Source organism: Hemicordylus capensis, chromosome 5 (assembly GCF_027244095.1).
Source record: "Hemicordylus capensis ecotype Gifberg chromosome 5, rHemCap1.1.pri, whole genome shotgun sequence".
Taxonomy (NCBI): domain Eukaryota; kingdom Metazoa; phylum Chordata; class Lepidosauria; order Squamata; family Cordylidae; genus Hemicordylus; species Hemicordylus capensis.
In genome coordinates, this window is record NC_069661.1 from 180,173,654 (window position 1) to 180,196,962 (window position 23,309).

The 23,309-nt window shown below is 42.4% G+C and overlaps 1 protein-coding gene across 4 annotated transcripts in view; it reads right to left on the reverse strand.

Annotated features, from left to right (window-relative positions):
* ADAMTS20 (ADAM metallopeptidase with thrombospondin type 1 motif 20) overlaps positions 1-21,910 on the reverse strand; it is a 127,141-nt gene extending 105,231 nt beyond the window's left edge. For 3 of the 4 annotated variants that reach the window (XR_008309106.1, XM_053258083.1, XM_053258082.1), the window contains exons 1-2: positions 21,452-21,910; positions 18,120-18,460 (exon numbers count right to left, since the gene is read on the reverse strand). Coding sequence is in view for 2 of the 4 variants with exons in the window: in XM_053258083.1 (XP_053114058.1) it covers positions 18,120-18,460; positions 21,452-21,542 (432 nt within the window). In the remaining 2 variants the exon portion in view is untranslated. Of the gene's footprint in view, positions 1-10,777; positions 10,882-18,119; positions 18,461-21,451 lie in introns of those variants that run through there. The other variant, XM_053258084.1, reaches the window with a different exon arrangement.
* Between the last annotated feature and the right edge of the window lie 1,399 nt (positions 21,911-23,309).

Genomic DNA, 23,309 nt, shown 5'->3' on the forward strand with positions numbered 1-23,309 from the left:
GTGGAAGAGCAAAAAACAATGCATTCTCCTCGAATGTCATTAGCCTACTTTCCAGCTGGCTTATGAGATCATCCGGCTTTCTGTGTGTCCCACACCAATCAACTTCGCAACGCCTGGACCAATATGAACCAAAATGGTACAGTTGAAGGGACACCTCAAAGGCGTAGTTTGTGATGATGTCATCCACCCGGATCCAAGATGGCGGATGTGTAAACATTTGAGGCACAAGTGGGCTACCTTGTGAACCACTTAACCGATTTGAACAAAGTTGGCTACAGCAGTAGGGACACATAGGGATGCCCAAATGGCATGGTGTGTGATGATGTCATCCACTCCAATTCAAGATGGCAGCCACATGAACATCTGAGGCACAAGCAGGCTAATTTGTGGGCTGTCTAACCAATTTAAACCAAATTAGGTACAGTTGCAATGGATGACGCACAGGGACACCTCAATGGCATAGCCTGTGATGATGTCATCCATGCCAAATCAAGATGGCAGATGCATAAACATCTGAGGCGCAAGTGGGCTAACTTGTGAACCGCTTAACTGATTTGAACCAAATTTGTTGCAGCTGTATGGACATATAGGGACAGCTCAATAGCATAGTTTGTGATAATGTCATCCACCCTACTTCAAGATGGAGGATGCATGAACATTTGAGGCACAAGAGATCTAACTTGTGGACTTCGATTTGAACCAAACGTAGTCCTGTTGTGGAGACAGTGAAAGGAAAGTAGGCTGATTAGTTCTTATATTATAACAACTTGTTTTTCTTTTAAGATGATTATTCATGAATGAGAATATTTGGGATACTGTCAGAAATTGCTCAAAACATCTGGAATGTGATAATTAGATCTAGTTCTAAACTCGAAATTTCATTTTGGAGTAAAATGCATATGATCTGTTTTCTGGTGAAAACACCAGTTTTATACATAGGAACCACAGATTACCAGAATTATACATAAGAATCACAGAATAAAGTTAAAAACTGCTTTTGGTTTAACATAAACATGATTTTGGCTTTCACAGCATGATGAACATAATTCAAACACACAAAATTGAACCCCTCCGCCCACTGAGATCTGCTGGAGAGGTCCGTCTGCAGCTGCCACTGGCTTGTCTGGTGGCCACTCAGGGACGGGCCTTCGCTGCTGCCCCGAGGCTTTGGAATACGCTCCCTAGTGAAATAAGAGCCTCCCCATCTCTGACAGCTTTTAAAAAATCTTTAAAAACGCATCTCTTCACCCAGGCTTTTAATTAATGTTGTTTTAATTGGTTTTAATGCTGTTTTAAAATATTATTTTAAATTTTAAATTTGTTGTAATGTATGTATTCCCCACCCCCACCCCCATTTTTGTCTTAACAAATGTTTTGTTTTTATTTTGTTGTAAACCTCCCAGAGACGCAAGTTTTGGGGGGTATAAAATGTTTTAATAAATAAAAATAAATAAATAAAATAAAATAAAATGAGTGCCTTACAAAACAGCACTGTTCCTCATAGTGTCAGGCTAATAGGAGGGGAACATATCTATCTCATGCACGCACAGAAAAGTTTTATTACAGAAAGCAGAACAAAAGCTTCAACCAAAAGGTTTCTAGTACAGGTCAGATATCTTATGGACTAACTTTAGAGACTCAGATGTTTGCATAGGAGTTAAAACCAAACCCTACAATCATTTACTTTTGGAAGTAACATTACTCAGTCAAGCCATGTTCTCTTGGTGTCAATTGCATAAGCAAAAGCAGAATTTAAAATTCAGAATTTTTAAACTCCATATGTTAATTAACTAGAAGCTCTTTATTCCACTGCACCAATAAGACTCAGGGTTGATTTACTTTTAGCCTGTGGCAACTAGGGATGTGCATGAACCATTCCGGAGGCCATTCTAAAGGCCTCTGAATGGTTCGAAGGCGGCGCTGGCTTGAAGGTTCTACGGGTTGCTTTCTTAAGGGCACTCACCCCTCCCGCCGCTTTTTCCCCACCAGAGTTCCAGTTTTTTGCAAAGTCCGTGAGATGGCAGCGTACCTCCCCGCCGCCCCTTTCCCTGTTCTTGGCCAGAAGTCACTGGAAGTGCCAGGTGTGAGCGTTCACATCGCGTGCGCATGCACGGCAGACAGGCGCGCAGGCAAATGTGATGTGCGCATGCGTGCCTGGTACTTCCAGTGACTTCAAGCCAAGAATGGGGGAAGGGGCGGCAAGGAGGTATGCTGCCGCCCCACTTGTTTTGCAAAAAACGGAGCACCAGCAGGGGGAAAGCGGGGGGGCGGGGCGGCGGGAGGGGTAAATGCACTTCCCCTCCCATTAAAGAGACACCCACACCAGCATTGAAACGCACCTCCACGGTTCCGTGCACATCACTAGTGGCAACTGCAGTGGCACTGAATCAAAACATTCAAGTTTAAAAACCGCACTACCTCAACACAAAAAACATCCCAAAGAAATTGAAATTCACACATTCATAGCTCATTTAGGATATGAAAAATTCCTTCCTAACTTCATAATATGCAACCAGCTACAGATGGAAGAGAAAGATGTGCTTTCTGCTTAACCTATGCTAATTCTAGCAAGAAACTGCCCTAGATATACCCCACTCTTGCTTCTTGTCCACGGTCTTACAAGGCATGACCAGATAAGGTCTTGCAAGGTGTGAAAGAATGAGGTACAAACCTTTTCCATATTGTAAATAGTATGTGTAAGAATGCTGGCCGGACTCTGTGTTCCTGACAGGGTCAAAGGTTCATGCCTGGTTTTTTTCAGTTTCACGTTTAGAATGTCAGTTTGACAGTTCAGTTTTGGAGGGGAAATATACTTTGAAAAATAGAGGGAACTGGAGGGGGAAATGGAGAGATCTTCCTAGTTCGATGATTTGAAAAAACCAGAGGCAAAAATGTGCATAGAGAGAGAGATTGAGAGAGTGTAGGAGAGTCTGCAAAGAGTTGGTCTGCAAGAGAGAAGTCAAGAAGCAGTCTACAGGAGAGAAGTCTGCAGGAGAATTCTGAAAAAGTCAGCAAAGGAGCCTCTCTGAAGACACAGCTGGAGAATCAGAGTTGGAGAGCTGAAATCACAGAAGAACCAGGCCTGTGCTGTAACCAGGATATGAGACTGCACAACAAGTCAGTTGCTGAGAAGAGGGTAAATTAAGAAGACTCTGGGTAGTGACCTGTTTAGTATAGGTTAGTGGATGTGTTTTTCCAACCTTTTATTTTCTCTTGTGTTGCTCTTATGGTATCTGTTTTGTGTTCAAATTTTTGCTATGTAAAGAAACCAAAAATATGTTTTAATTGAACAAATGTTTTCTCAAAGTAAACTTCCTTATTATATGAAAATTAGAAGCTTGTTTATTTGTCTCCACCCCACACCTATAAGCCTTTCCCCTCTACTGGGTTTTTTGGGGTTTTGGTAATTTTTAGCAAAGGTATAAGGGCTGTTGTAGTGGACCCAGCCATACAAAAGTCTACTTGGTGGCAGCGGCAAAAGTAACAGTGGGATAAACAGCTATTCCTCCACACAAGGCAAGATCCCTTCCCACAACCTAAAACTTTGTCAGCTCTTCCTCCAAACGCCCTCTCACTTCAGCTATTAATGCAGAGAACAGGGACTGTTATATTTATGGGATCCAAGATCCAGAAAAGTAGTTATGGCAGGCTGCCATGGGTTTTTGCAGAGTTAGTCCTCCAAGGACAGCTGTAAATAATTAAAGATAGTTCTTGGGAAATCACCAGCCATTGGGGGTATTCTCACGATCAGTGGAAAGCAGGCTAAGGAACCTTAGCCCACTTTCCACAGATCGTGGGAACCACTAGGTTTGCAGGTGAGCCCGGTTTCCCCAAAGCGGGTCATCCGTTTAACTACCCCTCCCCTTAGCCCAGGTTAGCGGAGTGAGCACTCCGCTAACCCGGGTTTTTTTGGCATGTATTGCCCTGGCGCAGCTCCGCGCCATGGCAACACATGAGAAGACCGCCGGCCAGGAGGCTGCAAGCAGCCTCCCGGGCTTGGGGGTCTCGCCAGCATGCCCCGTGCACTCACGCAAGGCATCCTGGAACTTCCGGGGGCCGTGCGACCCCCAATCCCCACAGCCCCCGCCAGCTCCGTGACAGAGCCAGCAGTTGTGTGGGTGGCCGATCCAGCCATCCAGGGCTGCCTTCTGCTCGTCCGCAGGGAGAGTAAGCTCAGCCTGCTCTCCCCGCTAACCCCGTAACGGTGAGTCTCACTGATCATGAGACGCACCTCATAGTGTTATAAGCCCCAGGAGAGAGCAAGATGGGTCTGATTAACAATAACAAATACTGCCAAGTAAACTTAAAGGGAGTGTGCAAGAATATCTTGTAGACCCTAATCAGGATTATTGAACATTTACCTAGCAACCAAAGATTAATCCAGAGCCAAGAGCTGGAAGATTCATGTATTCAGGACTTTTAATTTTTTTTTTTAAGTTATAAAATAACTTAAAATAATAAATACAAAAATATGCACCAAATATACAATAATACAAGATCTTCATCGTGCCATTTACACAAATTAAATAATTAGTGCATGTAACCAAGTTTTCAAGACATGAAGATCTAAGCGTGATGAAGATTTGAATAGCTATTTTATATAAATGTTCTATTATAATCTGCAGGAACATGATATTTCTTTGAGCTGGTATACAGCACTGTCAGGTCTATGCAATTCGAGTTCAGAGCAAGACAAAAGAACCAAAGTCCTCTCATAACAAGAGGCAGACACTGATTTTGAAATTGATTAGTTAAAGAGAGGATATCTTCAAAACACAAGGAGGAATAGTAACTACATAAAGCTGGTTTCCATTCATTCATTTTCACTACACAGACATGAACAAATTCTCTTTTTTTATTCAAACTTCAACAATATATTAGTATTTTTTCCACACAAACACCTTTCTCTATCCACTTGAAGCTGCAATTTTTTTAAGTGACATTCTTGAGAAAGGACTTAGCAGCACAAAAAAGCTCTGAATTCTGGTGAATCTCAAATCAGCTCTCTGGTCCACACAGCTGCTTCTACAGCCAAGCTCTTTTCTCAGGAAACATAAATGAACTAAGCTTTGTTCAAGACCCATGGAAAGTCCCTAAACCTTAAGTGGCACAGCCCACAAGGACAGGAATGGGAATAAATGGGGGAAAGAAAAGCATAATCAGATAAATGTACAATATGGTGATCGTGCAAGAGGCCACATAGAAAATGAGTGAAGGTCCAATTTGGCCTATTAGCTTGCAGCCCAAAGTTTTTTCCACTGCTCTTTATAAAGAATTATATTTTGGCGGGGGTAGGGGGTAGAGCTTTATATTAGAACATTTATATTATAAATGTGTTGATTTCAAGTAGAATTTTAACATTATTATTTGTTATGCAGTTACTACGCTTTGTGATAAAACAGTAAATGCAAATAAGCTGTGCACAAGTGCACATAACAAACAAGCTTAACAGCAAGATCAGTTGAATCAGTTAAATACTCCTTTGTAGATCAACATACCAGGACTCTATCAAAGACTGTTTTAAAGCCCACTGCATGGCCATGAGGTCAACTTCTGCCTTTCCATTTACAAGTTTAAATCTCATTTACTTCAATAGGAGTTGTATATGCATGAAGAGGACAAAAGCTCTTTGATTTGTGTATACAATATACTAAATGGAAGCATGCATGCTGGAAGAGTCTTCTAAGGTTCTGTGTGAAGAGAAAGAAAAAAGAGTACTGAAATAATATACATTTTAGCAATGTGGTGTGTAAACTCTACTTGAACTAACTGGAAGCTCAAAACATAAAATCCTGCTTATGTTTAACAAGGACCAAAAGAAGCAGAAGCAACAATAAGACTATGAAATAAAATGTGTCAAGCACAAAAAGCACTCATGCTCACAGCTTCATTGCTAGCTACAATATCAGAATTATCTTTGGTCATGTTCCACAACTTAACCATTAAGCTAACATTTGAGCTACAGAGCAGTCAGCATCAACCACAGCCAGGAAAGAGTAGAAAGTTTTACTAATCATGTTACAGAAGACAATAGTCTATGTATAGAGTCTTCCAGCATGGTACATATATAGCTATAGAGCCTTCCAGCATGGTACAAACTAATAATCAAAATAACTATTTTCTCCCTGACAATGACAGAGATACTCATGTTAGGTGGTATATAAATAAATTATATTTTCAGAAAAGACCACAGGAAAAGCCACTTGTACAATGAAAAATTGCTAACTGATACATGTAACATTTTGCATGCTGAAATCATGATGTGATCCTTGTACAATGACAAATAGGATAATGGTTTTTAAAGTTGATTCAATATTTGAATTAATGAAATTATTATTATTAACTAATCTATCTATATATTTAATTCTCTTGGGACATGCGTGCCCAGGATTTGGCGGCGGAACTCTCATGACACGCTGCAAGAGTTCCGAAGTGAGGACTGAGGAGGAGAGGGGGAAGAAAGTGCCAGCAGTGGCCACCGGCCAGCCGGTGGGTGGAGGAGGAGGGAGAGAAACGGGGCAGCAGGCGGGGGAGAGAAAGGCGGCGGCAGGCGGGCAGGAGGGAGAAAAAACGGCAGGGGGAAACAGCCGGCCCCAAAGCACCACACAGATGCTCTGTGTGGGGTTGGCTAGTTATTATTTCATTCATTATCCTAGTGAAAGACCACATGTAGTGTGGCACCATCCCAGATGACATGTGTGCATAGGAAACAACATATAACTCAGATGTACATGCAGATATATGTGCAATTCACCAGATATCATCTTCTTTTACCGCTTTGAGTTTGAAGACCTGCAGAATCATACAAATTACACATATTCTAATATGCTACTCCCACATCACACAAGTGAGGGAACACACAATTCCAGGTTCAGGATCACACTTTATGACTTACTACCATGATTTCAATGTCTGAACTGGCTCTCCATCTGAGAATACAGGCAAACTTATTGTATGTAAAGAGTATGTCCTTAAATTCTAAGGCATTCCACACTGAACCAGGACTGAGGCCTTTCACTAATTCAAATATTGAGAGCCAAATTAGATATTACGCAAAGATTCATGATAAGCAATCTGTGAGGCTGTGTCCTTGCATGACAGCAGAAAAGAGCAAAGGGGGGGGGGATTTACTGCTTTGCAATAATGCATCAACTAGCCAACCAGAATAGCTAACCACCATCTTTCTGTCAAATATATATTTGGACTTACTAAAACTTGGGTTGATTTGATTTAAATCATGATTTAAATTGCTTCACAGAAGGACTCAATTTTAATGATTTAAATCACTAGTCAAGAAGATTCTATTTAATCATCATTTTCTAGTAAAAGAACATTATTGTTGTCTAATATAACCTTAATACATATTCAGAGATAGATGTAGGTTTCATTTTTAGAAGGTAGGTGCACACTATAATAGGTACATACTTCACATAATGCTGTTTTATTTGGGCAACCAGGCCTAACCTTTCTTTGTTGCAGTTTGCATTTCCCAAATGAGGTTTCTTTCACAGCCTGACACCATGATAAGCGTTTTCCTTCTACAATGGAAGATACACTCCAAAAATGTTCCTCAGGATTGCAAGAATATGTTTTGTTCACTTTTGTTTTCACTTTCTATTCCCATCCCCTATCCATTGCATTTCTATCCAGACTCCTCCTCACTCAGGTCCATTCCATCCGCCCAAATCCTCTGTTCATTTTTGACCACTTTTGCCTTGCACTTTTAGACAGAGAGAGGGGCAAGGGCTTGACTATGTCTGTGTGTGTCTGTGTGTGTGTGTGTGTGTGCAGCATGTGCACCACCTGCAGAATAAGATTAGTCTGTTATCTCTCGTACGCTTTTACTGCTCTTAACATTTTCACAGACAATAATTATTAGTTATGATCAATATTCATAATGATATCTTTTACCTCAGTTCTTTTTAATTATTTTTAAAATTAAAATCCAATTTAAATTTAAAAATCAATTTAAATTTTAAAAATTGGTTTATTTAAAATCTGATTTTTTTATTTTTAAAAAAGTCATCGATCTTTATCAACCCTAATTAAAACACCTAACCTCTAAATCTTATCATCTTCTCCCTTACTTCAATGGTCAAATCCCAGCATGTTTCTCTGGAAGAAATCCCACTAATTTCAATGCAAATTACCTCTAAGTAAGTGTAGCTAAGAGGGGACATTCTTACTACATCATAATTATTGGCCATTTTCCTATGGATTAGGAATGTGGAAATCAATTAATGCACTGATTCAAAGCTTAGCCTGGACACCTTTAAAAGTAAGATCAGGTCTGTACCTGCTCCTCCACCGCTCACCGCGGCTTCCTCACCCAGCACCCCTCGCGCGGCAACAGCACAATGATGGTGAGCACATGGCCTCCATGCATACACGGCAGCCATTTGCATGGCTGCATGGAGTCCATGTGTGTGTCACAGCTCAGTGAGGGGTGCAGCGGGGCACACCGCCGCATAAGAAAGCTGCGGCGAAGGAGCAGGTACAGACCTGTTCTCCTCACTTTTAAAGGTGCCCGGGCCAAGCTTGAATTCAGTGCACAAATCTCAATTCATGTACATCTCTACTATGGATAGCATTCTTTTATTCACAATTTATACTAGCTGGATAAATAGGTCCTCTGGGTAGGCACCAGTGCTACTTCATGGGATGCCACCGATCTTGCTCCACCAATCTTGCTCCAAAGCCCTGCTTCTCCCAGTGAGAAGTCCTCTGAGAGTCTCAGGATGTCCCAACAAATTCTGTGGCTCACCTGTCTGCCCAACTTGCTACAATGTACCAGTTCAGAGTGAATGAGACTCAAAGGCACCTGAGCCTGTACACAACCCTTTCCACTGCCCCCTTACCTTACATGGTACTGACAAATTTCAATACCAGTTTGCTTAAACCACATCTCATCCAGGAAAGGGGAGAAGAAGAGTGGAACCTCACTTCAGCTGGGTTAGTCACAAAGCCTTGTGTTTGCCAAGGGCAGGAGCCTTGGTGTGAGTCCAAGAGCAAGAGCTAAAAGGCTCTCATCCTGCAACTCTCATCCTGAGGCTCCAGAAAGAATCTATGCCTGGAATCATGTGCACTACACACACACACACACACACACACACACACCCCATATAGTGTGTGTGTGCACTATATGCTCACTATGTGGAGCTTGCAGCTGCTAAACTGAAACACGAGGCAAGTACTGAAAAGGCTTGGGGGATGTAGTAGAGCTGGAAACAAGCTATCCTTCACTTCCACAAGACCTGACAGCCACTTTGGACTGCGTCCAGTGCCAGTTGTAGTCTCCAGGCAGCCTTTTCTTGAAGGTAAGAGGGAGCAAAGTAGGTAGACATTCTGGTAAAGTTATGAATTTTAAGACGTATTCCAATGTGTGTATATTTTGTCTTAATCAAATTTTTAAAAATGCTTAAAAATACACATCTCACCCCAGTTTCATATCCTTCTTTCTAAACCACAACTCCCAACTTCAGACAAGAAAAAAAACTGTATTTTGAACAAACCAGGTAAGCTGAGGAAGTAAGGAGGAAAGAGTGTGTCGGCTCAGCAGGCCTTGGTCATAGCTGCGATGCAACAAACCACAGAGCATGAATCTGAATCAGTCCATCATGGAGAGTTTAATAATGTTAACTTCAACTTCACTTTGAGCAACTTCTCAAGCAAACTCCCAGATAAAAGTATTTTCCCAGTAAAAGTCAATAGCAGACATTCATCAACAAGTTTCCTCACTAGTAGATTCTTGAATCATACTGTGTCAGCAACAATGGGCAAAATGACTCCTCCTGCACAAAGCTTCCAAACAACCATTTGGACATGCCACAACTATTACTCCAACATAATCATTTGATTCTCCTTCACCCTTTCTTACCTACACATTCAGATCGTTCCCTTTTACTATAGACTGTAAGCACTCTGAGCAGAGGCATTTTTACATTCTGTAATCTGTACACAGTCTGGTAGGAAACAAATGATTGTTTGATAAAAGTGATAGTGGTGAGCATTTCAGCTGCTTTAGGTTCTTTGACCCTATAACTACAAGAATCCTATACAACAATGGCTCCTTCAGCATGTGGTAAACCTTCTTCAAATTTCACAGAATAAATGATGGCACTAATAATATTACAGCTGGACTATGTCGAAAGACCAGCGTTTAGGAATGTTCTGCATATATTTTATCCACACAGAGTAGAACTAGATCCCAAACATCTGGAGCTATCAAGAAGTGAGGTAATATTTAGCCATAAAGCTGTTCTAATTTCAGACATATGATCCATAAAAATCCCTGTATCTGTCAAGAGCAACACAAGACTCTCCAGAAGCCAGGCCTCTTCTTCCATAGTTTTTACATAAGGAAAAAAAGAATCCTTTTCTTCAAATGTGGCTTACACTGAAGAATTATTTCATCCTAAAATATTGATTCTCACTAGTATACTAAAAATGCTGGCTGGTACCCAAACTCATAAAGCGTGCATGTAGCAACACTTTTGAGTGCGCTCCAGAGAAGGGGCCATTTTCATCAACATCCCCTTCCCTCTAGAACTGACTGTGCAGCCCTCAGAAGCATATTTTTGGAAGTCACAGTCAGCTAGAGGGAAGGAGACAGCAATGAAAATCACACTTCTCCCCAGAGTGCATGTTGTGCATTTGCTGCAAGTGTACATTGTTAGTCAGGACGTCAGCTACTATACTCTGCTCAATGGCATTTTGCATCCTGCATTTCTTAACAGACTTGGGAAACAACTGAGTTAAATAACAATTAATATTTTACCTCTTGATTTTCTGTCTGGACTATGTTTGAGAAGCCACTTTGATCCACCTGCAGCAGTGAAATCCTCAGGAGATCTGGTTGCTCACGTTTGCAGGGAGCTAAAACTGACCAATGAAGTGAAAGTAAAGAAAAATACAGCACTTAGAAAAGGTAGTTAATTTGTGTCTCTAGAATGAGTTCTACAAAGTCTGCCTATTTAAAAAAAATCAGACATTGACCTGGTTCAAACGTAATGCTAAGCCATGCTTTAGCACTACCTAAATGATCCCAAGGGAGTGACAGGCTCCCCCTTCCCCTCTCATTTCACATTTCTTGTGCATGTGAGGAGAATGAGTTTTTCCTTTAAGAGGGGAAAAAATGCAGCTTTCCATTATGTACAAACTCAGGCAACTTGAAAACAGGACATCAAACCAAGGATAAAACTGTGAGGCATTTTTTAAATCTCAGTTTGTTCTAACAATAGTCAACAATCGAATATATAAATCAAGTAAATAAACAAACAAACCAGTTATTCAAATTCATACATAATGCAGAACGGCTGTTTGTTCTTAAAGTACAAAAAAAAGCTGTCACTCTTCATCCTTTTGTGCACATCAGAGAGGAGGAGAAGGGAGGCAAGGGAAAGTGCATGGCACCCCTGCAGCTTCCTTAGGCTCATTCATATAGTGCTAAGCCATGGCCTTGTTTTACATCTGAACCAGGCAATTTTCTTCATATCTCAAAATAATATTGTGCACAACTCCTGTTCTTTGGCAAGAGCACTGATTACCTATTCATATAAAAATTTCTATGGCTCCCTATTGTACTACCAACCAACACCTTCCTAAGTTTTACATGTATTCCAGCACACAGATACAATGGTTGACACAATGAGGGAAATTACTCAAAGTAGTCAAAAGACAACTTACTTTGAGTAATTTTCCTCATGTCAGGCAGTGGCTGATATACAGACTAAGTTACTCAAGAGTAACTTGCCATGACTAACTTGTCTCATTAATTTCAATGGGATTACTCATGAATAATTTTGTCTGGCTGCATAACCACATCACAACTTTACAGGGAATTCAGAGGAGAGAGAAATGTTGGCATGATGTGCTGGCCTCCCCAAAGGCCTCCTTGCCTGCTGATCTTCATGAATCTATTGGGCAAAAGGACTCTGAAATGTTCCTGAATGCATATCCTGAATGCTTTAGGGTCACGGCTAGGGATGTGCACAGAACTGGTTCCGTACACTACTGGGAGGGCGGGGGGTGCTTTAAATGGCAGGGAAGGTGCTGCCTGACAACTCCCAACCTGCTGCTTTCCCCATCGATGCTCTTCCAAAAAGCGGGCACAAGGGGCTGCAGCATGCCTCCTTGCCGCGCAGACCAGTGTCACCACGCAAATGGCCAGCACGTCGGCCATTTGCGTGGTGACGCTGGTCCAGGCTGCAAGGAGCATCGGTGGTGGTAAAAGTGGCTGGCCGGGGGTTGGCAGGTAAGCACTTCCTGCCATTTAAAGCAAACCTCTCCCCATCCTCCAAACCAGTTTGAACACTGGTTGCCAGAACCGGTACAGCACTCCTAGAACGGAGCACTAAACAGTTCCATGCACATCCCTAGTCATGGCTCCAGTCTACCTAAGAAGAGTCTTGCTGAATAAGGCCCAAGACCTCCAGCATCCTGTTTTCCATAACGGCTCACCAGACCCCACAAGAGGAGACCAAGGCATGCCCCTGGTCCTGCTGCTGCTTCCCTGCAACTGGCATTGAAAAACATACTGCCTACAAACCTGGAGGTAGTATTTAGCTATCAAGACTAGTAGCTATTGATAGATTTGTCCTCCATGAATTCGTTCAACTCTCTTATAATCCATCCAACTGGTGGCCCTCACTGCATTCTGTGGCATTCAAATTCCATACATTAATTATGCACTGCGTGAAGAAGTACTTCCTTTTGTCTGATCTAAATTTCTTGTCAATCTGTTCATTGGATGACCACTGATTCTTATGTTATAAAAGAGGGAGAACACAGTGTCCATTCCCTCCATACCATGCATAATTTCGTGAATTTCCCTTTGGCCACTATTTCTATAAACAACAAAGCCCTAATCATTGTAGCCTTTTGTCATAAGGAAGGTGCTCTAGCCCCTGATAATTTTGGCTGCTATCTTCTGCACTTTTTCCAATTCTACAATACTCTTTTTCAGATGCGGTGGCCAGGACTGTACACTGTATTCCAAATGTGGTTACCTAAGGTCCCCTTGCGTGCTGTGTGAGAGATTTGCATGGTGAAGACAGGAACCAGAAAATCTCCCTCCTTTTCTCCTGCTTCTCCTCCACAAAGTCTGCCTGTATACCTATTTTGTATGTTATTATTTTTCATTGAACCATTTACATTGTGTCTTCATTGTACATCATGGAGGGGAAGAAAGTAGTATATTTTCAGTTGCATCTGAATTTAGGATTGTCATGGATGTGCTAAATACTGTTCACTGGGTTGTTTCAGACGTATGCCGAATCATCATTTAGCACAACATGATTAAGCCCTGTGCTCACACTCTCATTTCTTCCCATCCTCTACTTGCACACCCTGATTTCCTCTCTATGATTTAATGGTAGCCCATGATTTGCCCAGTTTGAATGTAACAATGAGGAGACTGCAAGGGAAAGAATTCTCCTAGCTCCTAACAAGTTTGACATTAGGTCTGAACCAACGGACTATCTTCATCATTCTTAATTCTCTCAAAATATCAATGACCAAATTCTGTCATAATATGCAATATCATCTTTTATTGGGTCTCTGTGGGAGAAAAATCATACTTATCTGGCCAAGGTTAGTTATATCACTAATCATATACAAAAAGAACCCAGGGGGGAAAGGGAAGTGTTTTCTCTTTCACTGTCAAATCCTGACGCATGAGAGAACAGTTTATTCCATTACTGTTCCCTATAAATCAAAAGCAAATGAAGTATAAGAAGCTGCTTTGATTCATGTGATGACAATTATGTCATCCAGTTTCACATATTTGTGGGGAACTGCAATGGATCAATGCTGTAAATGTCAGAGGACGGGCGGCGGGGTGGGGGGAGGACAGGGGGGAAAGCCTACCAATATTACAAATGAAAATTTAAAACATGCTCTGAACATGTATGCAACCTGCCTAAAAATAATAAAAAACTTATTTGGAAAGTTACTGATTACATGAAGGCTACTAGTTACTTGAACATTTAATCTCATCCCATCATATGCCATGAAAAATTTCTGTTTCACTTCAACCTTATTGAAGTGAAGCTTGTATCAGTTGTGAGGACTGAAGCTTTAGGCATCATCAGAGCTGAAATCTTGCCTTCAGATATACATGCATACACACACACACATATACATACACACATAAGCACTGCAATATATTGGATATTATTAATCATTCAACAAGAAGAGAAAGATTTGAACACATACACAAATGGTTACATGCAGAAAGGAGACACCAGCAACAGTGGAGAGACACTATGCTGCACTGAATTGGGACAGTTGCTGAATATGAGAGTGTCACCCCAGTTAATAGGGAGTAACCATATATGCACACATAATTATTCCCTGCTCTAGTTGCAACCTAATGGCGACTAAAAGGTCAGTTCTTTGTATACAAGGACTGCTTCAAATGTGACAAAATTCACACACGGGAAGTCCTTTTTACTGAAATGCCTGTATTTTAGGTTACCATGTGTGACAACCTATACCAGTATGCTGACCATTTCTTACATGACAGTTTTTCATGTATAAATGTTTTATTTTGAAGCAGCCTTGAGAGTACACTAAATATGTGGTATAGCTAGAAATACAGAGTGTTACAAACAGATTATAATAGATAGCCTAATTTTGAGGGCCACTGTGTATCAGACCCAAGTGTGTCACATTTTGCTGCATAATTCAAAGAGAAATAAGAATTGGCCAATTACAGTTAATAAGACAAACTGAAACAGCAATAGAAGTATCCTAGTTAAAGATATTTGGCTCATATTTCTGGGTCTTCACTTTGATTGCTTAAATGGAGGTTACAGTTCTCAGGCAAATGAATGAAAGTGGCATACTACAAACATACACAAGTCCTGAAGAGATGCAGAGTTTCAGATTATCAACCCTGACACATTTTAAGCCAGAAATATTATCTACCAAGGAAGATACTAAATAAGAAATGTGTATATATTGATTATGCACTAAATATACTTGTGTAAAAATTGATTTAAAACTGATATACAATACTAGTTGAACTAAAATCTTTTGACTGATAACAGTAATAACAAGCAGTATTTTTCTAAAAATCTACATAACCTTAATGAAATAGCCAAACTGAATTTCATTAAATCATAAAAAGTTTCAAAACTAATCACGTTAGCAGATTACATACAACACAATCCAATCACCCTTTGCTCACCCTTTGCCCAATCACCACCCACCCTTTTCCATGCATACAAGTTTCCTGACCCACTCCCCCTTTGCAGCCCCTTTGAAATCAAGAGCTGTGCTCACAGGACAGCTGCACATGCCTAATGGCACAACTATTTCTGTACTCTTTTTAACCCTCAGAATACTTTAAAGCAATAACAATCCGTAATAAAACACTGTTGGAAGTCACAGCAGCAATAAAAACTACTGTAATTCTAATGATCATGAACAGAAGAATTCCAAAGCATAAACTATGATCTTCAGCTAATTGAGGTCAACTCATGTCCCATTATAATAAAACTATGTAGTTTAAAATATATATAAACCTGGAATTCCAGTGGCCCATCTACCAGGACAATCTCCCTATATACAGATAAATATACAACAGAACAGTGGAATCATTGAGTTCCTTCCCAGTTTCTAACAACCAAAGACTTAAGGACATTAGTCTTCTATAATTCAGTACATATCGAGACAAAGCTGTTTTCACAGAACTCCAGTTTAGTTACTCTGCTATCATTAGAGAGCCAGCATAGTGTAGTGGTTAGAGTGTTGGACTATGACCGGAAAGACCTGAATTCGAACCCCCATTCAACCATGACACTCATTAGGTGACCCTGGGCCAGTCATGTCTCTCTTAGCCTAACCTACCTCACATGGTTGTTGCGAGAATAAAAATAAGCACGTACACCGCTCTGAGCTCCTCGGAGGAACAGCAGGATATAAATGTAATAAATAATTATAAATAATTATAAAATGAATAAATAAATCTGTACAAACATTAAATCATAGCTAAAAATATGACTGAAATTCAAAAGACCTGAACTGTTTCGGCTTTACCATAAACTTCCTGCAGCAGATGCTCAATCCACTTTGTTGACAGCATTCCCTAATGCTGAATGGTTCAGCATTAGGGAATGGTCCTTAAGGAACTGAATGGTGTCTCAGAAGGGAATCTTGTGAACGTGGTCAGATATTGCAATCATAGATACACAGGTAATATTTACAAAAGGTAAATATCTGGGCCAGCAAATAGGACATAATACGTGGAGGCAGGGGATCTGGGTAGCCCTACCTCTTTCATAGACAAAACTGTAAAAATGTGAATAATACAGACTTGCAATTGGCCATTTGCCAGTGGTGGGTAGTAATTGTCTCTCGGTGACTAGGACTGACTACAGTTGAAATACTGTGTCCCACCAGTTATGCTTCTTGTATGACTAAATATGCTTCTCTCTGCCTTTCCTACATTAAAAGACTACTAGCACACTGATATCAAGAAACAAGGTCTAATGCATGGCTCCTTCTGCAAGGACAGGCTTTCAAAGATGTGACCATCACTACTGCTTGACATAAAAAAGACAAGCAGTGTAGGTATGGAAATAATCTGTATCTTAAAGTCACCAGGTCGGAGGTCAATGGGAACTCCCCATTGCAGGTCCAAAAAAAAAGAAAAGTGGAAAGAAATATGGCTATAAGACTAGTGAATGGCTCACACACCTGGCAGTCTTTATTTGCACGGCCAAGAAAATAATGACCTACGTAACATGGTTGTTTTGTTTTGAAGCTGAACAAATTTTTAAAAACAACAACAACAACTTTTATGAAGCTTAACAGAGAAGAGAGCATGAACTATAGCTTTATATTAGTACTTAAGATTATTTTGGTTATCCCAGCCCTGAAAAACTGTATCTCCCCATAGTTTCTGGGAAATATATACTCTGATGAAACCCAACATTAGACCCCAGACCAGTCAGGGTCATAGCAAGGTTGAAGTGGGCCCTGGGACAAGAAATGATGCTGGGGCCCTGGGGCCCCTGCCTTCTTCTCTCTGTCCTCCATGTCTGTGCTAAAGAAGAAGGACATGGACATGGTGCAAAACACATTTGGCATGCTCTTTCTCTCATTCCTGTGCAAATATCACACACACAGGAGCCAGCAACTTGCCAATAAGCCAGGGAGGCAGAAGGAGAGAGCTAAAAGTGGGCTGTTTCACAGCCAGTGCCGCCTCACCACACAATCTCTGGGAAAATTGGCTCCCCCTTGTTCAATTATAGCTACACCCCTGGTGTAGCCTTTCAGATTTCACACCACTGTACAGTTCTGATGTGTGCTTTGTTGTGTGAGAGCCTTATATTACAAAGCTTAGTCATCAGGGAACATGCTATTAAGGCTGATGTAAATGTTACACAAATATGCAACAAAGGAGCATCTCAATTAGAATCCAAATGCCATGACTACTAACTTGACTATGAATGCTAAAACCTACCTTTTGTAGGGTCAGCAACCCAGATAGATCCCTCATATGTCAACTCCTACCACACCTTATCAAGGTAAAATTGGTCTGAATGAAGAGGATAACAATGTTAAATATCATGCAGGTGCATGACCACCATTGAGCAGGGGAGGACAAGCGCCCCCTGGCCCTGAGCACTTCTGGGGGCCACCAGAAGTGGAGGAGGCTCACCCCCGCTTCCCCCCACACCTTTGGGGGCTGCTGCATTGCTTGTCCATCCCTGTTCCAGGCGCGCTGCACCGAGCTTCATTTGCGCACCTCTGGAGTTCGGTCTGGAATGGCGCATGAACAAGTTGCCGAATGCAACAAACTGACAGGCATCTCACCTGTCTTGTTGCTGGCGACCACTCCCCTTTGCGTATCACATCATATGATGATGTAGGCCTAACCTACTTCACAGGGTTGTTGTGAAAGAGAAACTTAAGTATGTAGTACACCGCTCTGGGCTCCTTGGAGGAAAAGCAGACTATAAATGTAATAAATAAAAATAATAATAAACAAATATGCAGGGGGTGTGGCTGGCGCATATTGACTTGCTACACATTAGCACAGGGCAGGGGGCCGCTGGTTGAGCTCATCCTGCAGCCGACGACGATCTCCCTATGCCCGATATCATGCTTACCAGGCCACCACAAAGACTGAAGACTGCTGTGTGCATTTCCTGCGCATTGACGTGCCCCCGGTAGAAGCAGTGACGCAAATCTGAGGGGAGATGCCTCTTTACGCTTCCCATGTGCACCTCAGTGTAATGTGGAGCAATGAAGCTAGTGTCAGCACTCAAATTAAACTGGAAAACCTGCCCATAGGCACTGAGACGGTAATGCGTCCTGAAAGGAATGGGCTCCATCTCCATACTCCGTTTCCTCCTTTTGAAATGGTGAGTGAGAGGGAAAGCTTCTCCAAATTCATTCACTCTTGTAGGTGTCACTATTTCATATGATGACAGATGCTTCACCAAATTCTCTGCAACAAAACAACAAAGAGAAAGACTTTTGAAAGAGTGCAGACAGCTGATACAAGCACACGTTCATCATTTTCCCATTTAGTTTCTACAGATCGGAGTAGATCAGACAAGCAACTTTCTGGAAGAAATACGACAACCCAATCTGCTCTTATGATAACACATACACATTTGAGGAAATTGCTGATTTGGGGGGCCAATTTTCTTTTAGTGGGAAAACAGTGCAAGGGGAAAGAACAAAGAGCACCTCCCAGTGCCCTGGACCCCATGTAAATCTTTTCCAAAAAGAAAAAAGGAGATCCTTCCAGATGGATGCACGTCTCTATAGCACACATTTTTGTGCACGTCATGATGAGTGTGAATGTCTAGTTTGACACTTATCTATGCCATCTCCTGAACCCAAAGCAAAGTCATATTATGTGCATCCCATAAATCAGGGAAGTACAATTTCAGCCCTCCTACAGATATGAGACTACAACTCCCATCATCCTTGACTATTTGCCATGGTGGCTGGGATGATGGGACTAACAGCTGGAGGGCCAAAGTTGTGCAGCCCTACCATAAATACTTCATCCACATGCACAGCTATGCTAAAACCCCACCTAATCCCAAAATATCATCAATTATATAATTCAATACCATTCACATTTAGGACTATTTCCAAAACTATATTTATTGATGATGTCTTGAAGATGTGTGTAAGGAACAGTGCTCCCTCTAAGGATTTTTTAATGTCCGCTCAGTTAATTTTAGATCTTGCTCAGGCTGAATCAGGAAGACTCCATTCTGATTGCATGTGTGCACACACTACCTTGATACCACAGCCCAGTTGTTGTGCTGTCAAGTTGGTGTCGATTCCTGGTGACCACAGAATACAGGAAGGGTTTACCATTACCATCTCCCGTGCAGTGTGAGATGATGCCTTTCAGCATTTTCCTATAATCTCATCATTCTCATGAGAAACCTATACACAGGGCAGGAAGCCACAGTCCAGACAGAACATGGTGAAACCAACTGGTTCCAGATCAACAAAGGAGTATGACAAGGCTGTATACTTTCTCCCTCTTTATTCAATTTATATGCTGAACATATACTGAGAGAGGCTGGATTGGAAGAAAATGAGCATGGTTTTAAAGTTGGACGAAGAAACATCAATAACCTGCACTGTGCTGATGACACCACTCTGATAGCTGAGAATGCAGATTATCTGCAAGCTCTAGTAATGAAGGTCAAGGAGCACAGTGAAAAAATGGGACTACAATTAAATGTCAAGAAGACTAAACTAATGACAATGGGTACAGCAACCAGGCCCAGAATTGACAGTGAAGACACTGAAGTGGTGGATATCTTCTGCCTTTTAGGATCGACCATCAACAGTCAAGGATCAAGCAGTCAAGAAATACGCAGCAGACTAGCACTTGGTAAATTTGCATTGAAGGCCTTGGAAAGGATATTTAGATGCCATGACGTGTCTATATCTACAAAGATTAGAATAGTTCAGACAATCATTTTCTCTGTGACACTCTATGGATGCGAAAGCTGGACCTTGAAGAATCAAGATAGAAAAAGCATTGACGCTTTTGAACTTTGGTGCTAGAGAGGATACTATGGACAGCCAGGAAAACAACCAAATGGATCATAGAACAAATCAATCCAGAATTTTCACTCCAGGCACAAATGACCAGGCTCAAACTATCATACTTCGGACACATTATGCAAAGACCCAGCTCCCTTGAGAAGACTATAATGCTGGGGAAAGTCAAAGGAAAGAGAAGAGGACGACCAGCAACAAGGTGGATGGACTCGATTACAACAGCAATGAATGCACCACTGAGAGACCTTAAAGACCAAGTAGAAGACAGATTAACCTGAAGAGAATCTATCTATGTGGTCCTCCTTAAAAGGAATTTTACAATCTTTTCTCTGGGCCCACTACAACCTTGCTATGCCCTTGGTGCCACACATTCCTTTTTTAGATCATTTCTGTTAGACCTTCTCATCAATTAAAAAATGTAGGTCTCCAGCTGTTTTTTGGATGTTTTTCTATGCATCACTAAAATAGGAGACCATGTTAGTTGTCAGATGAATAAAAAAGGTGTTATGAGTAAATGTTATAGGTAGCTTTGCTGTAACATTCAGAAATAAATGAATGTTACATTATACTGCTGTAACAGTTAGATATAAAGCAGAACATTTTAAAATAATTGACAGCACATTGTGTAGCATGATGGCTTTAATCCACATCCATCTGCCTAAGAGCATCCACAACGAGACTGAACTATTGTGTGCCAATAGTTCAGTCTCGTGGATGCTCCTAGGCAGATGGATTTTGACCATTTCTCCATTTATACCTGTCCAGGACTTTGCCTAAACCAAGGCTTGCCAAGAATTTGTTCTGTAATTTGTCCATAAATTATATCAATTAACAATAAAGCACCTTAGAGAATGTAAAGAGTGCTTCTCCATCAACACTGAATAACTGATGATAAGCAGCTCAGTATGGTAGGGCAATATCTTAATTAGAACAAACCACTCTTTTCACTGTTTCTGATGGACCTACTCGCCGCCCCCTGACCCCCTGCCATTTTTATCAACCACCACGTCTGGGAAGAGGCAGGGAGACAGGACCCACACGTGAGCTCAATCCCCGGCATGACTGTTTGGAGGAAGTCAAATACACGCACTGAGAGCTGCGCCGCTAAATCTTAAATTCTCAGTTCAGCTTTGCTCCCGCCTCGCCGCGGACAGCGCCCTCTTTCCGCACGTGCCGGACTCTCCTCTAAGCGCACGCGCGCTTCCCTCACGCCGGTGCTCCACCCCGCTCCGCATCTCCCAGGTTCCTCGAAAGCCGCTGTTGTCATCTACGGGCGGCCGGCCGGCCACTCACAGACCCAGAAAACCCGAGGAGGCGCTAGGGCGACTCCACAAACTTCGCTGGCAGGCGTACGAACGCACCCGCTTGGAGCGGGCTCCCTTTGTGAGCGCTCGCTTACCTTGCTTGGGGTGCAGGCGGACTTCCCACGTCCTCGCAAGGAGAACGGAGAGAGGGTACAGCAGCCACGCTAGCCAGTCGGGAACTCGCATGGCTCCTGTGCCTTCCTCTTGCGTCCTTTTCCCCAAGGAGCCAGGTTCTTCGCCCTCAGCAACGCTGCTCAGCGTTTATAGCCGCCAGCTGTCTGGGCCGACTTCGGAGTGCGTGGCTCATCCATGTTCCTGGCGCCCACCCTGTCCCCTTCTTCACTCGCTGCCTCTCCGCCTCCTTTCCTTCTTCCCGCTCCCTCTCGACTTGGACACGAAAGCCGCCCGCTTTGCGCTCCCTCCTCCTCCCAACTTCTCTCCGCAGTCGCTCCCTCCAGAGCCGTCCTTCTCCCTTCCCGGTCGCCCAAGAAGGAAGGAAAGGGTGCCAGCTTCACTGACTCTATGGCCACCCCAGGACCCCCGACATCAAAGTATTCGCCCGCCCCCTTGGGGCAGGGACCTGACCAATGATTGGAGGAGTCTCACGCTACCTTCTCTCTCACACACACGCTTGCTTGTTCTGCCGCTTCTTGTAAAGCCAAGGGGACTTAACCGACAGAAATCGGTGCTGCAGTCCCAGGAAAGAATATATTTCCTCTTTAGCGAGCATTCGTTTATTTTATACCGCGCCTGATCTCGACGACCTGGCCAACTAACTTCATTGTAACAACAATAAGATTGCTAACACTCCCTTGCATGTCAAGTTTCGAAAATAATCATAATTAATAGGTAATTAGTCATACAGCTTAAAACTTGCGTTTGGGGCGGTATACAAAAACGTTAAATGAATAAATAAATAAATAAATAAATAAAAAGTTGCTGCGGTTGGAGTTTCCGACCACTCCAGAGTCCAGGCAAAGCAGTTATAGTGAAACTATACGAGACTCATCCAAAATCGAGGCTTTGCACGTGCGCGCACACACGCCTACCCAGAGACTGGATTTGCTGGAGCAGGAGGCTCCGAAAAAAATTCCAATAGTGACGTTGCAACATTAGTATTGTTAGTATTGGGCACAGGACACATGCTCCAAATTTTGGCACGTGCCCTGATCTCTTAGAAACAGGAAGGAAGCTGCCTTATACCAAGTCAGACCGTTGATCCACCTACTCAGTATTGTCAGTGCTGACTGGCAGCGGCTCTCTAAGGTTTCAGGCAGGAGCCTCTCCCAGCCCCAGCCTACTTAGAGATGCCAATGATTGAACCTGGGACCTTCTGTGTGCAAAGCAGATGCTCTACTACTAAGCTACCTACTACCCATTTTGCCTGCCTGCCCCTCCTCCAAATCCCTATCAGTCTTGTTTGGACAAAACTGGAGGCAGTGGTGAGGAGGGCAGGCACTGGACTGGAATTTAAAACATAAAAATTCAAGCCCAGCAGCAACCTCTTCCTGTTGTTAAACCTCCATTCTCCTCTTTCCATGCTCTTTTAATGGAATGGGGAAGGAATGGAACAGAGCACCTTCTCCCCATTTCTTCTTCCACTTTCCAACCTACCCCTTTCCATTTGTATACAAAGGGCAGGTGGTTGCTCTGGTGGCCTTTTCCTGTGGCACACATCATGGTACTCATTCTCGTACCCAGCAGCAACACAGCTGCTGGGCTGAATGGAAGGGGCAGCAGGCAACAATCGTGCCCTGCTGCAACATAGTTGATATGTTCAACTATGGTCCCTCTGCAATTGCCACCGGCTTGGCCCGTCTGGCGGCTGCTCAGGGACGGGCCTTCTCCGCTGCTGCCCCAAGGCTTTGGAATGTGCCCCTAGTGAAATAAGAGCCTCCACATCTCTGACAGCTTTTTTAAAGTGTTTGAAGACACATCTGTTCACTTAGGCTT